Source organism: Emydura macquarii, unplaced genomic scaffold (genome assembly GCF_026122565.2).
Source record: "Emydura macquarii macquarii isolate MOO-44397 ecotype Brisbane River unplaced genomic scaffold, CSIRO-AGI_Emac_v2 contig_1876, whole genome shotgun sequence".
In the NCBI taxonomy this organism is placed as follows: Eukaryota; Metazoa; Chordata; order Testudines; family Chelidae; genus Emydura; species Emydura macquarii.
In genome coordinates this window covers 13,958,848-13,976,106 of record NW_027132013.1, presented here as the reverse complement: position 1 = coordinate 13,976,106, position 17,259 = coordinate 13,958,848, and the positions used below count along the sequence as shown (strand labels likewise).

Genomic DNA, 17,259 nt, shown 5'->3' with positions numbered 1-17,259 from the left:
CATGGGGGATGAAGACTAATATTAGATCTCAGACATCTGAACAATTATGTGAAACAGCGGAAATTCAGGATGATGACTCTGGCAACTATATTTCCCTAGCCCACCTACACCGACTAGGGATAAGCGTCTTCCCTTTTTTTGACCATTGGCTACTTGGGTCAATCATCTCAAAAGGTCATATTGGCAATACAAATGACCAGGTCTTTATTCCACAGTTCAGGTCTCCAACTCAATCTCAAAAAGTCCACTTTGACCCTGGTTCAGTGGATAGATTTTATAGAGCTCTCTAGATGCCATGACAGCCAGGTCTTACTTACCTGCGGACAGGTTCATAAACCTGAAAAATCTTATTGCAAGAATTCAGGTAAGTCCTCAAACCTCAGCAAGAAATTGTCTTCAGCTGTTAGGTCATATGGCAGTTTGTGTCTTTGTAACCCAACATGCCAGACTGCATCTCTGGTGTTTCCAGGGATGGCTCGGGATACTTTACATACCAAACAAGCACAGTCTTGACAGATAGGTATGTGTTCCCCATCAGGTTCTGGACTTGCTCTATTAGTTTAAGAACCTCTGCAAAGTTTGTACAGGAGTTCCTTTCTTTCAAGCTCATTTAAATGTCAGCATCACATCAGATGCATCTCTCTTGAGATGGGGAGCTCATTTGTGACCACACACCATCCAGGACAAATGATCTCCCCAAGAGAGTATTCTGCATGTCCACATTCTGGAGCTGAGAGCAGTCAGGAGGGCTTACTCCCACTTTGGTCCACTGATCAGAGCCAAAGCCATCAAGATCATGACAGACAACATGCCCTGCATGGCCTATCTCAATCATTAGGGCAGGATGCACTCCCCCTCACTCTGTTCTGAAGTGATAAAACTGTGGAATCGATGCACAATTAACAAGATAGTCATCTCAGCTTTTTACTTTCCAGGTATTCAGAACACCATGGCCAACGACGTCAGCAGATACTTCTCCCAGAGTTACAAGTGGGAGTTGGATTCATGAGCATATTTCTAACCTGGGGGTTTCCAGAAGTGGACCTTTTTTCTATTACAGCCAACATTCCCATTCCCAGAGAGTAGTTATCAGTAGAAAACCATTCCCAGAGAGTAGTTATCAGTGGTTCACAGTCAAGCTGGAAGGGCATATCGAGTGGAGTCCTACAGGGATCAGTTCTGGGTCGGGTTCTGTTCAATATCTTCATCAATGATTTAGATAATGGCATAGAGAGTACACTTAAAGTTTGTGGGCGATACCACACTGGTCGGGGTTGCAAGTGCTTTGGAGAATTGGATTAAAATTCAAAATGATCTGACAAACTGGAGAAATGGTCTGAAGTAAATAGAATGAAATTTAATAAGGACAAATGCAAAGTACTCCACTTAGGAAGGAACAATCGTTTACACACACACAAAATGGGAAATGACTGCCTAGAAAGGAGTACTGTGGAAAGGGAACTGGGGCTTATAGTGGATCACAAGCTAAATATGAGTCAACAGTGTAACACTGTTGAAAAACAAACAAACATTCTGGGATGTATTAGCAGGAGTGTTGTAAGCAACACAGGAGAAGTAATTCTTCTGCTCTACTCTGTGCTGATTAGGCTTCAGCTGGAGTATTGTGTCCAGTTCTGGGCTCCACATTTCAGGAAAGATGTGCATAGAAGAGTCCAGAGAAGAGCAACAAAAATTATTAAAGGTCTAGAAAACATGACCTATGAGGAAAGATTGGAAAAACGGGGTTTGTTTAGTTTGGAGAAGAGAAGATTGAGGGGAACATAACAGTTTTCAAATACAGAAAAGGTTGTTACGAGGAGGGAGAAAAATTGTTCTCTTTAACCTCTGAGGATAGGACAAGAAGCAATGGGTTTAAATTGCAGTAAGGGCAGTTTAGGTTGAGTTGAACATTAGGAAAAATTTCCTGTCGGTGGGTAAGCATTGGAACAAATTCCCTAGGGAAGTAGTGGAATCTCTGTCAGTGAAGGTTTTTAAGAGCAGGTTAGACAAATACCTGCCAGGAATTGTCTAGGTCCCTGGTCCTCAACCAGGGATACACATACCCTGGGGGTATGCAGAGGTCTTCCAGGAGGTACATCAACTCATCTAGATATTTGCCTAGTTTTACAACAGGCTACATAAGAAGCACTAGCCAAGTCACTACAAGCTAAAATTTCATACAATTACATGTTTATACTGGTCTATATACTATACACTGAAATGTAAGTTCAGTATTTATATTCTAATTTATTTATTTTATAGTTATATGGTAAAAATGAGCAAGTAATAGTGTGCTGTGACTTTTGTATTTTTATGTCTGATTTTGTAAGCAAGTAATTTTTAAGTGAGGTGTAACTTGGAGGTATGCAAGACAAATCAGACTCCTGAGAGGGAGGGGTACAGTAGTCTGGAAAGGTTGAGAGCCAATGGTCTAGATAATACTTAGTCTTGCCTTGAGTGCAGGGGACTGGACTAGAAGACCTCTCAAGGTCCCTTCCAATTCTATGATTCACCAGTAGAAGGCTCCCCATTTTTTCCCTGAAATCATGTCAGACTAGGCAGGAAGCTACCTTCCATATACTGGATGTCAGAAGGGCATTAGCCTTCTATTTGGACAGAACCAAACCACTCCAAGTCTCTCAAACTTTGTTTCAATTACAGACAGATGCAAGGGATCCACAGTCTCCACCCAGAGGCTTTCAAGATGGCTCTCTGGTGTATCATTTCACGTTATGATTCTGCCACTATTCAGTATCTTTCTAGAGTGTTAACCCATGCTACTAGGTCTCAGTCTACTTCCACTATATAACCTAAGAATATTCCCTGGCTGAAATTTGCAGAGCTGCAACCTGGACTTCAGTACATATGTTCTCCAACCACTATGCTTTGGTTTATGCCTCTAAATCAGATGCTGCAGTTGGCAATGCAGTTCTGTCTTCAGTATTAAACTGTGTCCTGGAACACCTTTCCTCCTGTGGGGATACTGCTTGGGAGTCATCTGAAGTGGAACACCCACAGAGAAACTACTTGAAGAAAGAGAGGTTCCTCACCTTATGCAGTAAGTGGAGTTCTTTGAGATGTGTGTCCTTATGGGTATTCCACTACCCGCCCTCTTTCCCTTCTGCTTCAGTTTCCTCAGTGGGACTTTGCAGTAGAGAAGAAACTGAGGGTGGGTCACCTGTACAACTCTATATACATGTATGGGACATAAGGATGTGTAGAGTGCGTTCACAGGCCAAACAGGAACTGCTACCAAAAATCTCTGATCAAAGACACAGGTGCATGCTCACCTGAAGTAGAGCAGCCATAGGAGGACACATCTCAAAGAGCTCCAGTTACTGCACAAGATGAGTAATCTCTCTCTATCAGATGCTCAGAAAGTATCAATCCTTGTAGTGAAACGCTTGTAGTTCACAGGTGTTATTGAATGCCAGAACTAGGGTGTCAGGGAATTAACTCCATAGATTTTCACTGTCCCCAAAAAGCTAAGGAGCCAATAGACAAGTCTATGATAGAGCTGAGAAACTGAACCTGGGTCTCATCAGTCTGTCTATCTGACCACAATACCATCCATCCTCCACACATGAGCTCTTCATGTATTTTGTGCCTGGTACAATGCTGAGCACATTGTTGGCACTGAGGAAATAGTTATAATACTCTGCATGTTTAAATGTTTGAACCTTTTACTATTCATCTTCTGATTTCTGAAGCACATGCTCTCTGTTCCAGAGGTTTGCACAGTTCTGCTCCCATCCTACCTGGGGATACCTGGACTTGCATTGTGTCAGGCTGTATCCCCCTCCCTAATGCTCTAATGGGTGCCCAGTGATGGGAGAGGGGAGAAAGATTACTGAAACATCTCTGTCACTGCAGCTGATTGTCTTTCTCTGGGGTATTTTTATAAGTCGCATGCTTGGGGGACGGGAGATGGGAGCAGTTGGCTCACTGTGACCTTGGAGTTACTAAGACTGACTGACATTCCTGTGAAGCCACGTGACCAGGACTGGCAGGCACAGCTGTGGCCAATGGGGAGGGGGCGCCCAGGAGTGGCCATTCCGATTGAATTTCACTCTAGCCACTTGGGATTTTTTTCTCTCTCTCCCTGTTACACTTTTCTTCTTTCCTTCCTCTTTGTTTGTGGGTTTGGGCTGCAGAATGTTCTGATGGGGCCTCAGTACATGAGAAGTTTGCCTAATGGATTTGGGATGCTGCCTTAAAGGCTTTACAGCCCCCTACTACCATCTTCTGCTGATATTCCTGCATCCGGAAACGTCTGAGGGTCTTATGGCCCCAAGCCTCTAGAATATGAAATCCACCTTCCTGCTTTAGGACGTTCTGTGTTCTCTCTCAGGCTCCTTGTTTCTGCTGTCCCAAAAGGTTAGTATATGAGGCTTTTTGATGCAAAGGAGATGGGTCAGGACCAGACGAAGCAGCAGATAGAGAAAGGACTCCAGCTCTACCAGTCTAACCAGACAGAAAAGGCTCTGCAAGTCTGGATGAGGGTTTTGGAAAAGACCACAGATCCTTCTGGCAGGTTTCGGGTTTTGGGCTGCCTCATCACTGCTCACTCGGAAATGGGCAGATACAAGGATATGCTAAAGGTAAAGCAATCCCAGGTTGAATGCATGCCACTATGTATCACACCCACTATAGGGAGCAGCTGGGAATTATACTGTAAAAGCAGGGTTTATATCTTGCTTGGAGCAAGATGCATGAGACACTGTGCATCATAAAGTGTACTGCCTTGACCATTTGGGACAGGCGGCAGCTCTGACTTATGTGTCTAGTGAGTCCCTGGGGTCTTTACAGTGTCACTCTGCATTGCTGCTCCCTAGTTCTGGTCCTCAAAGATTCTCAAAGTGTCAGTCCCCAGGGAATCTCAGGTTGCTGGCCTGTAGAGCTGATCCTTAAGAATTTTTGGAGTACTAGCCCAAAGCATTTAACCTTGGAGATTCTTAATTATTTTTCACAAAGGACATATAGTGTGCTGGGCACTTGACAAACTGTTTTGAGGGGAGTCCCTGCCCAAAATTGCCCATGAGTACAGAAAACAAAAACAAAAAATCAAAGCAGATGATGTAGGACAAGCAGTGACTGTGTTGCATTGGGGTTAGTACCTGGCTACCTCCACAATTTTTGTTTGATATCTTAAATACATTGTCTATTATTGGATTTTATTATAATTATTGGTATTGCAGCAATTCCCACAAAGTTTTTAGCACTGTTCAAACATCTAGCAAACATTGCTGTTCAAACACAGTCACTGATGTGGTGAGCTCAGTCTAACAAATACTTGTTAACACTCCTCTAGTTGTGGAAAATGGGAGGTTTGGTTGAAAGAGGGGAAAAAATAATAAGCTTTTTGAAAGAAGTGTGTTTCAGGAGGGCCTTTAAGATAAGATCAGGGAGGGGGGTTCCCAGTGTTGGGGGCAGCACAGAGGGTGAGAAGGACCCAAAAGGGGCATCAGTGTGGCTTGAGGAAAATAGAAGAGCAGAGAGAGTCTTGAAGCTAAGCTGTGCGAAGCCTTGCAAGTGAAGACAAGGAACTTGAATTTGATGTGGTGTGTGAAGAAGCCAGTGAAGGGGTCTGAAGAGGGGCTGGATGCATCTGGAACAGCAGAGAGTGTTTGGAAGGATGAGTCAAGGATCTAGGAGACCACATGGGGGAAATTTCTGGTACTCAAGGTAAGAAACAATCCAAGCCGGAAAAGGGGTCTTGCTGTGCTAGTCGCTGAGGTTTCTTGGGTGCCAGACCTGGAGTTGGTATCTGGAATCATAGGAAACTTTTCTCCATGCTGATGATTTATTGTAAACTCCTCAAATTCAAGTACTTTAGATGGCACCATTTAAAGCAACTTGAGTGTTGCACCCAATAATTTACTAATTGGAAGTATCAAAAGAGTCCTATCCTCAGAGCACATAGTGGGGGGGAAAGGAGAAAAGAGGGTGAGAAGCAGTTGGGATGCATCTGGAGACAAGTGGGGTGCTCTGAGAAGAGATGGGATTGGTGACAGGAGTTGTAGGGTGATCAGGGGAGGAGAAAGCCTAGATAGCTATGAGGGGAGGAGATAAGGTGTGGTGTGAAGAGAATGTTTAGAATTGTGCGGGGAACAAAAGAGATAGGTGAAGGAAGACTGGAGAGAATCAAAATCACATTGGTAACAGAGAACAGAAAAGGTCAATCTAAGTCAAATTTCTCTAATATCCTTGTAACATAAGGAAAAGAGAACAACTTCAATAAAGCAGAAGAGTTCAAACTAAACAAGGGATTAAAGAGGGAACATGGAGACTTTTACAAATATATGGGAGGACAAATAAGGAGGTCTACAAATGAATGAGGAGAGGCATGAAATTAATGACAATTTTAAAAGGGCTGTGATGCTCAACTTCTTTCAGAGAAAAGGCATTTAAGGGGCAAATGAAAGAAAAGAGGTTTGGACAATTAGGAATCAAGGAAGAGCTTGTAAAAATCAGGTAAAGGAACACTTGAAAACATGAATTTATACAAAATACTTGGTCCACATAGCACACTTCCCAAGGGTTTAAGGGAATTAGTGGACAATCAGAACAGTGACAATTATTTTTGAAACTTCATGGAGAACAAAGAAGATTCTAGAGAACTACAAAAAAGTAAGTGTGGTTCCAATCTTCAAAAAGGGAAAGAAAAGTGATCCTTGGAATTATCATCCAGTAAATTTAATTTTAATCCCTAATAAAATAATGAAACAAACACAGGACGCCTAGTGTATTGCAATTATTAATTCAGACCCAACAGTGCACTTTGCTCATCACGATATAGAAGAAGACATTCCCTGCCCTGAATAGTTTACAGTCTAAATAAAGAGACTTAGACCAGAGTAACTGAACCAAATGCAATGAGCAAAGTCATTTATAGAGAACAAAGCTTTTCAGACAAACTGGATTGCTTTTCGATAGACGCACAGAATGAATGAGTGAAGGAATCTTGATCGTTTCTGTTGTTTAGCAGAGTATTTGATACAGTCTTAAATCCTGCTCAAAATTAATTCTGGGAAGATGTGGGTGCATGGGGATGATTGAAGAATATTGTAGGAAAAGCGGAGTTGTACAGTGCAGAAATGTCTTTCTCTTTCTGAGGCCTCCTTCCATGGCCATTTGGCAGCTCTCTCCACCAATTTCTAACCCAGATCTCCCTCTCCCAGAGATAGAGAACACAAAGAGATGTTTTTCCTGTCTACTTATACGCTGTGTAACCCACCTCATGGCCTGTCCACTTGGGTATTTTATCAATAAATGCTGTCCTGTTGGACCCTTTCGTCCTGACCACAAGCTGTGTAACTTCTCCTGTGCAGGATACAGGAAGCACAGGCTTTATTCGTTCAGAAAAACTCTCTATAAATATACTCTTCTTTGCTGAAAGTTTGCAGTTGTGCAGATTGACACAGCTCGGGAGTTAGAGGACCCTGACTACCTTATGGAGAGCTACCTGAACCTGGCTCGGAGCAACGAGAAACTCTGTGAATTCCAGAAAACCATCTCTTACTGCAAGACTTGTCTGAACATGCAGGGCACCACTGTGAGCCTGCAGCTGAATGGCCAGGTGAGCCTCAGTATGGGCAATGCCTTCCTGGGCCTCAGCATCTTTCAGAAGGCACTGGAGTGTTTCGAGAAAGCCCTCCGCTATGCACACAACAATGATGACAAGATGCTGGAATGCCGTGTCTGCTGCAGCCTGGGGAGTTTCTACACACAGATCAAGGTGCGGACAGACAGCTCAGCTGGTGACCTAGGGGATGGGAAGTGATAGTGGGAGAATTGCCCCCATCTTGGATTCGGGAAAGGATCAAGGTGGGCAAGGATTCACCCTATATCCATACAGGAAGTAGTTCATGGAGTCTCAGGGAGGAGGGTTGTTCTGGGAAGGTTTTAACTCTGCTCCTAACACCAATGACTATTCTGCTTGAGACTTAAGTCAAGAAAGAGTCAAAAGAGGGAATTTACACAGCACACCTAAGATAGAAGGTGCAATTCACATTCTTTAATGTACAATGCACACAGCTCTAGAACCTGGACAGCCACAGAGGTGTGGTCTGGGCATGGGACCAGAAATCAGGACTCCTGGGCCTGGGTTCTATACCTAGCTCTGCCACTGACTCACCATGTGACTCTGGGCAAGTCTCCTACCTCTTTTGTGCCTCAGTTTCCATGCAATAAGTATAGTGATTAAAGCTGGCATTTGTCATAGCTATGAGTTCTGTGACAAAAACAATTATTAGGGTTTTTCCATACAAAGTCTTTTTCTGTCACCCTGGTTGTCCTTGTTATGAACTGATGATGAACAAACTTCTGATCCTCCAACAAAAACCAGGGAAATGAAAACCATTTCTGATATGTCTAAGGTAAAAATCAAGCAGGAAAAAAACATTAAAAAAAAACAAAAAACTTTGATTTCCTTCATACATCATAAAGAACGAAAAAAGGCACACGAGTAGCTTTGTGGGGGTTTTTTAAAATCTTTTGCAGGTCACTTTGAAATGGTTTTAGATGGTTAAATATGATGATTTTAAACTATTTTTATTGTTAAATAAAGGAGATTTATTTGACTTCTAAAAATTTCCTAGGATAAACAAAATTATTAAGATATTGGATGCCACGATCTTTCCCTTTTAAAAAAACTAAAGTGATGACTGTGACATAGCCCTGACTTCCCCGTCCACCCACCCCATTTACTGCCATAACAACCTACTCAGCCCTGAGTGAGTGAGAGAGAGAGAGAGAGAGAAAGACTGTGAGGGTTAATTGTTTGGACAACATTTTGAAGCTGAAAAGTTCTCTAAGAATGTAGAGGGATATGATGGCGGAGGAGCAGATAAAACAATACGGGGGGCTCTGAACCAGACTTTGGCTGTAGAGAGGGTAAATCATCTCTATAATGGGAAGCAGAGTCCTTTCCTTATGAATGTCACAGTGAGCTGACTGTGTAATCACCCCAGCATATAATTTAAGTTCTGGACCTGCTAGCGAAGTGTGCTAGGGATCATGGCTTTTATCATGTGGCAATTCTAGCTTCCCCAGCTGGATACACATGCTCATTTTGAGATGAGTCCTATTTGGAGAGTCCTATTACTCCAGGGGGCAGCCTAACACTCTAACCTATTTCTGTCCTTCTGCTTGTCTCTTTGCCTTCCAGGACTACGAGAAAGCCCTCTTCTTCCCATGTAAAGCAGCTGAACTGGTGAATGATTACGGAAAGGGCTGGAGTTTGAAGTACCGAGCAATGAGCCAGTACCACATGGCAGTGGCCTATCAGAAGCTGGGACATCTGGCAGATGCTATGGAATGCTGTGAGGTACAAGGTGGAGGTAGAGATACTGGGCCAAACATGGCAGAGAGATCTTGGAGTAGGGGAGGGCTCTCTGCAGGTCAGGCTTAGGGGATTCTGAGATAGTGCATCATTCACCTTGTACCCCAAATACCCTTTCTGCCTTCCACCCCTAGATGTAGCACATCTGTGGTTTCATTAATCAAAGCTGTTCTCAGGGGTTGGGTTCAGGGATGCCATCTGCTGGGAGCTGGGAACATGCAGTGCACAACTGTGGATGAGGCTTCCTTCTCCAAGGGTATGTCGTTGCTCTGAAGTTAGCCCTTAAGAGAGGCTGTGGTGTCGTGAGTGCTTCAGTCCCCGCTGGGCCTGGGGTGGGTTTTGTACTGACTGGAGGTGTTTTCTTTCAGGAGTCAATGAAGATTGCTCTACAGCATGGGGATCGGCCACTGCAGGCACTGTGCCTGCTCTGCTTTGCTGATATCCACCGCAGCAGAGCAGACATACAGGTGGGAGCAAGGGGAGACAGAAGGGAGCAGCCAGGGGGATGGAAAGGGAGCACCAGGACTGGGACACAGCTGAATGTGTCTGACGGTCTATCTCATTCTGCAGACAGCCTTTCCTCGCTATGATTCCTCCATGAGCATCATGACAGAGATTGGAAACCGCCTGGGACAGATCCAGGTACTGCTGGGAGTAGCCAAGTGCTGGGTGATCCAGAAGGAGTTGGACAAGGTCAGTCACAGGCCATTCCTGAGGAAACTGGGCAAATAAGGCTGGGGCTCTCTCTGAAGTAGACAACCTCTTTCTGAACTATATACACCTGTGTACGGCAGAGTCCCCTGTGCCTCTATTCTACTCACAGGACCTGGTACTTGACTACTAACATTTCTCTACATAATCCAATTTGGGAAGCTAGGAATCTGTCATAAATTGAGGACACCTATACTGGATCAGATCTAAGGTCTACAAAGTCATGTGGCCAGTATCAGGTGCTTCACAAGAAAACACATATTGCACAGAAATAACTGTGCAATGAAAAGAGTGGGAAGAGAGATCCCTTCCGGACCCCCATCTTACACTCTGAAACACATTTGATTGACTCTCTCTTAGCTGTATAATGACCTTTATTATTAGTGATCATGATGTTATTTGTACAGCCCAATAGGTACATCCTATGCTTTACAGACAAACATAGATGACACAGACCGGCTTAGAGGAGTTTAGAGACTAGGGTAGATAAAATATAGCATGGAACAGGGAGAGATGGTACCAAACAGAGAAGTGGGAATGGGCAGGAGATTACACTGTACAAGACCATGAGGTTACTTGTTTTCACTATGTATACAGCATGTTAGTTCCTTTAAAATACATACAATTACACACACAAAAACTACATTGAGAAGATTATTAAACTTGCGAAGTTGAAACTCAACTCAATTTAACTCAAAAGTTAGGAAATGTCAGAATCAGGATTGCCTTAATTTAAACCCCTTGTGCATATGCATTATGATAGTCATACATTGTATAATTACATATATTTTCTACAGGACCCCTCCTTCAGTCAGTCCACAGAATGGAGGGAGCTCATTTAATGGGCAACAATTTAATATTTTGTTTCTACTCATTGTTCGGCTCTAGGCCTTATTTACTGCACACCATCCAAAACCTGCTCTGAAGACAGAATTATTCATTTCCTTATGGACTTTTCTGTGATGTTAATCACTATAGTATCTGAGTGCTTCACAAACATTAACTAATGTATTTTCACAACTCCTGTGAAATGAGGGGATATTATTAACCACCATTTTACAGATGGTGAACTGAGACACAGAGAGATTAAAGTCAAATATATCCATTAATTTTGGGTGCCCAATCTGAGTTATCCAATACCTATTTTTTTAGCATACTTAGCATTATATAGCACTTTATATGTTCAAAATAAAGCTCTTGTTGACTACAGTTCCAGTTGCGAGCACTCAGCTCTTTTGTAAATTAGAGCCCAGGATCTCAAGTCAGGCACTCAGAAAATGAGGAACTTGCAACTAGTGACAATATGTAAAATGTTTGGTTGAAGTGATCACATAAGTACTCTGTGGCAGAGGCAGGAATAGAATTCAGTTCCTTAGGGAAGCATTCAACTGCTTTAACCATAAGACCCTCCTTTCTCTTCCTGCGACCCCCTGCCTCATTCACTATATACTTTCCAACTTCTGAAACAAATGAAGCAGGGGTTCTACAGACTACAGCCTCCTTCACTACACAACTCTGATTCATCTTGTGCACTGAATGAGCCAAGGATCTTGTGGAAAAATTAATATGTGATCATGTAATCAATGACTAGATTGTAATGCATACACACAAGTGGGCCAAATTAAGATTACAAAAACAGCCTTAATTCTGGCATTTCCTAATTTATGAGTGCAGGACTTTGAAACCTTATCAATGTTGTTTTAATGTACTTTTTTGTGTATAATTTCCTACGTTTTTAAAAAGTAAACTGAAAAAAATAGAAAATCAATCATGTTGCATTTTATTGCCACCCATGGTGGTTCATCAGCAGGGTTGGAACATTTAGATCAACCACATGGACCTCTGCCACTTGAACTAACGGAGTACTGTTAGCAGTAGTAGAATGTCATCCTCCATGTAGACTATCATAGAGGGGGATGAGACATTTTGCCAGTGGCTTTCACAGACATCTGCTAACAGCAAACGAATGGTGAGACTCAGGAACCAGAAAATCATAAAAATATAGGGCTGGAAGGAAGCTCAAGAAGTCATCAAGTCCAGCCCCCTGCACTGAGGTAGGACCAAGTAAACCTAGATCATCCCTGACAGGTGTTTGTCCACCCTATTCTTAAAAACCTCCAATGATGGGGATCCACAACCTCCCTTGGCAACCTATTCCAGAGCTTAACTAGCCTTATAGTTAGATTAGATATTAGGAAATTTTTTCTAACTCTCCCTTCCTGCCACATAAGCCCATTACGACTTCTCATAAGCCCATCACTACTACTGCCTTCAGTGGAAATGGAGAACCATCGATCATTTTCCTTTTTCCTTAACATATTTGAAGACTTTATCAGGTGTGTTGTTGTCATTCCCTAACCCTCCGCTTCCCTGTCTTCTTTTCTCAAGACTATATATGTCTAGTTTGTTTAACTTTTCTTCATAGGTCAGGAATCATCATTTTATCATTTTTGTTGCTCTCCTCGGGACACACTCCAATTTGTCCACATCTTTCCTAAAGTGTGGTACCCGGAACTGGACACAGCACTCCAGCTGAGGTCTCGCCAGTGCTGAGTAGAGCAGGACAGTTACCTCCCATGTCTTATATACAATACCTCTGTTAACACCCCAGGATGATATTAGCAGGGAGGGGTTTTTTTTTTGGGGGGGGGGGGGGGGGTTTGCAGCTGTATCACATTGTTTACTCGTATTCAATTTGTGATTCATTATAACCCCAGATCCTTTTCAGCACTACTACCACCTAGCCAGTTAATTCTCGTTTTGTAGTTGTGCATTTGATTTTTCCTTCCCAAGTGTAGCACTTTGCACCTGTCTGTAATGAATTTCATCTCATTGATTTCAGACCAACTCTCCAAGTTGTCTGTTATTTTGAATTCTACTCTTATCCTCCAAAGTGCTAGCAACCCCACCTAGCTTGGACTCACCCACATATTTTATAAGCACACTCTCCACTTGGACAGTTGGAATCTTGGGTTCCATTCCAGCCTCTGGAGGGGAGTGTGCTCTCATGGGCACAAGCTCTTTTGCCTATTGCTTCCGAGCATGACCCTCTTCTGCCTCATCCTCTCCAGTCTCTGTTGACCTTGATTGGTACCTGAAATACATGGAGACCTCTCATGGCCTCCAGCAGCACAGATCTTCTATTGCAGGGAATGTCTTGGTCAGCCCTGGGCTGGAGCATGCCCAGTGTGGATGGAATTTTTTGGGACTTAGACTGCTAAAATGTAAGAAGTCTCTACTGAATGTGTGCAAACTGCATTTTTTCAAAGGCTTATAATGTGATCAAATTTGAGTGGATTTTCAGGAGGATGGCAAAAAAGTACATCCCTGATACAAAAGCGACCACACCTGCCAACCTTAAATTCCCTGCTTGAAAGCATGGGGGCACTTAGAGCTTTTAAATAAAAGATCACCAGAATTTAACATGGTCAAAACAACCTATTTTTCCCTACCCTCATTTTCAGAAATGGCAGAATCATTGTGTTTGAGATTTTTCCAATAAAATCAGCCTGAGGCAGACACCCAACATGGAAAACTTCAGTCCAAAATGTTAAAGTTTGGCAAAGTTTTAGAATTATATGAAAATAATGGGAAGTGTCTGGCAACCTTAAAATATGTGATGTTACCAGTTCTGCTTATAATCTGAACCCTCAGCTGTGGCCGCAGCTGATGAGACAGGAGCCAAAGTTGGCTTTACATTTACAAGGCAATTTAGAGCAGCCTTAGGACTTATCTGTGCTGGCTACTAACAGCACCCAAATGATCAGCTGGTTAAGCTGCCTTTCTGCCTGCTTTGTGGTAGGCAGAAGAAAGGCCAGTGGTTTTAGTTAGATTGGCACAGAATCTAGGTTCAGTAAGTCAAGAGTGATCCCTTTGTTCTTATTGTGGAATGCAGCAGAGATAAGGAAGCAACAACACTACACTTTCATTACTTTGTCCCTCTCTATAGAGTTCCTGCTAGCTTACCATCACACTAGAACTAACTAAGAATCCATCTAGGCTGGTATCTCATCTCCCACAGCAAGCAGTGCCAGATGCTTTCTAGAAAGGTGGAAATCCCATAATAGGCCTAGTTAGACAATCCTCTCCTATGGGAAACCCCTTCTCCCACACTGCCAGCTGAAACCTGAAGCTGGTTGCTCAGTAACCCTGGAGGGCAGAGGCTGGTTATCAGCATTGATGATTATTTCTTGTTATCCTGAGGGATGCGGGAACTGTAGGGACTTTCTCAGAATAGCAGCTGCTAGAACAATGCTACTTCCCTACAGGCTGGCAAGGCCAGGGCAACAGTTCCTTCCTATACCCCAGCACAGGGGTCATGGGCAGCAAAAGTAGGACAAGTTGGTTGGGAACCACGAGTTCTGTTGGCAATACTGATCCTTGTTCCTGCCCCTTTTGTCCCAATGGAAGCGGAGACTGAAGTGGCCCAAAGACTGGTGAACCTGGGGAGGAGGGGGGCATTTTGGGGTGTGCTCAGCAGCAGCTAGTTGCTTTGCTTGTGCTTAAGCCAAACCCTAATGATTTACTGCCCTGAAGTTTAAGTAGTTCTATAACCTTTCCCTTTGGAGACACCAGTCTCTGTCAGGCTGCACTCTGACTTCCCATTCACTGTGTATCTGGGATAGGAATGCCTCTGTTGCATCCATATGACCCTTCAGTGAGCAAGCAGTTCACTAAGCTTTGTGAGGGCATGCTGTGAGTGTGTACATCCCACCACAGAGCTTTCTTGCTTCTACTGAATTGTGGGAATGTTTTATTAACCCTAACACTGTTATCTCCTTGTTCCTTAACCTTTTAATTCCCAGCATGCCCCTCACCAGGCAGAGCTGGTTCTGAACTGTTGGAATAAGAACTGGTGATGTGCTGATGACAGGTGGAGTCTCTGCTCTCTCCTTTACAGGCACTGGAAGGCATTGAGAAGGCCCAGGAGCTGGCAGAGGGACTGGGGAACAAGGTAAGAGTCCACAGCTCCACTCCACCAGTGTCCAGAGCCCTCTTATGGAGATTTGGGTGTCCACGCTATCTTCCAGCCTCACATTGCTCCCTGTTACCCTCCATAAGCCAATGTTAACCAATAGGTCCTCGAGGCTAAGGCTGAGTGTCTTGGGTGTAGAAAGTGAACCACTTCTGAATTTGTTTTTAATTCAGGTATGAGACAGTAGCTGGGGAGCATTCTGAATGGGTTGGGTGGATGATGGCAACTGAGAGACCCTTAGAAAGTTAGTGGGGAGCCGGAGTGAGTTAAGTGGGAAGGAGAGGGAGCCAAATGGCTGGACAGGAAAATAACAGCAGTGAGGAGAAGTGGAGGATTAGGGGTCTCTTCCCTGATGAGTAGCTACATGGCATTCATTAAGTGGCCAGCCAGCCTCAGGGAGACTGCTAGTATATGCTGACTGAACGCTATGCATGAATGGCATATTGGCCGGCAGCTAGAGGGAAGTGAAGAGGTGACTTATGGGCGTGCAGGTGCCTAGGAAAGCCAGCTCTATGATGATGCAGAGTCGGGTTGGAGCACTGCACCCGTCATCCCCTTTAGTGGCACACTGGGACAAAAGGATAAGGAAAGATGGGACGACCTCTGTATTCTCATAGGAGAAATCCTGACCAGTGGACAAGTTGGTGTTTTCTGTGGGGAGGTTCATGCATGTCCCAGATGGCTGGTGGGGCTGGAGAAAACCTCTTCCTTCTAATGCTCTCCCCATGCTATTGGTTCTCCTTCAACTTGCACCATCCCCCTCTCATGCCTCTGCCCTCTGTATATAGCTTGGCCTGTTGAAGCTTCACTGCCTGTGTGAAGGGATCTATCGCTCAAAGGGACAGCAACGAGAACTTCGTGACCATGTGGTGAAATTCCACGAGTGTGTAGAGGAGATGGAGCTGTACTGCGGCATGTGTGGAGAGTCCATTGGGGAGAAGAACAGCCAGCTCCAGGCGCTGCCCTGCTCCCATTTCTTCCATTTAAAGTAATGAGCACAAAAGATAGGGCAGAGTGGGGGAGATGAGAGGGAAGGGAGTTGGGAAGATGAGATGAGGCAGGTGCTTGGGGAGGGATTCTCACAGGGGGGAATAGAATAAGGCAGGAGTTCATCAGGAATTTATGCGAGAGGGCTGGGGCTATAGAGGAATCTATGAAGGGACAAGAATAATGGAAAAGCTCTATTAGTGTCCAGAGTAGGACTGTTCTCTGCAGTCTGAATATGCCATATCACTTAAATACAGAATGTACTTCCTCATGGTGTCCTGCCATTATTACACAAAATCAATGACTCCTCTCCAAAGAGTCAACCATCATCTAATCTTTCATGTTACTAAACAAACAAGTTTAATGATCTGTTTAGATTCCCCTGTCCCTCACTGACTTTTGGAAGTAATAGCAACTAGGACTGTGCCAGACTGTGGGAATGGAGAGGAGAGGTATAAACCCATCTTAGGGGTTTTATGTAGACAGGCCCTAAGCCACTTCCTTCCCCTTCCCTGGGATAGGAGTCCAGATCTGTAAATCAGAGCCCCCTGGGCATCACGCTGTAGGCATGCACTGTGAGAAATGACCACTTCCTGTTGCAGATGCCTCCAAACCAATGGGACCCGTGGCTGCCCCAACTGCCGCCGTTCATCAATGAAACCAGGATTCGTGTGAACCGCTGAATCAGTCAGTTGGCGAGAGCCCATATTCTGACTGGCAACAGAAGCCAGAACCCTGGGATGTCACTGAGCACGCAGCTGGAAGGAGGACAACGGCTTGCAGGTGGAGAGGTCTCCTGCACATGATGCAACAAGTGCACCTTGATCTCTTACTCTAACCTGATGATTTACACACACCTGTGTTCTGACACAGCTGTCATCCTGGAGTCCCTCTGGAACCATCTCTCTAACGCCAGTTTCAATCTCTATCATCCTCTCCCCCCTTCTAGGACTTGCTTGAAATTTCCTCCAGTGCCAGTTCACAACCCATTTTTGTCCCTGTTCAGTCACCTGTAGTAGGGTCAGTTATTGCCTTTCCTTCTCTTTCTTTGGTGCTTGTTTTTGCCTCTCAGGAGAAGTGAAAGGAGCCTGGGCACTGGTCCCGGGCAGATGTGTAGCACAGCAAAGTTGTCTGGGTTGAATCAGCAGCCCCTTCTCAGCATGGCCTGCTGTAAATCCAGGCAGCCTAACCCATAGGCTCCTTTCCTTTAGCCATGGGATTTGGATCCTACTCCTCCCTGAGG

At 44.2% G+C, this 17,259-nt stretch overlaps 1 protein-coding gene across 2 annotated transcripts; it reads left to right on the top strand.

Moving 5' to 3' along the window:
- Positions 1 to 4,385: 4,385 nt before the first annotated feature.
- Positions 4,386 to 17,127, top strand: RAPSN (receptor associated protein of the synapse). Of its 2 annotated transcripts, XM_067557719.1 has the most exons (8): positions 4,386 to 4,601; positions 7,400 to 7,738; positions 9,170 to 9,328; positions 9,712 to 9,810; positions 9,914 to 10,036; positions 14,955 to 15,008; positions 15,818 to 16,017; positions 16,619 to 17,127. In XM_067557719.1, exons 1-8 carry the CDS (start codon positions 4,386 to 4,388, stop codon positions 16,689 to 16,691), a joined length of 1,263 nt encoding a protein of 420 aa, XP_067413820.1. In that variant the 3' UTR covers positions 16,692 to 17,127. The 2 variants fall into 2 exon arrangements, with proteins under 2 accessions (XP_067413820.1, XP_067413821.1); XM_067557720.1 differs by lacking the exons at positions 9,914 to 10,036; positions 14,955 to 15,008 and having other exon boundaries at positions 4,410 to 4,601.
- Positions 17,128 to 17,259: the final 132 nt, after the last annotated feature.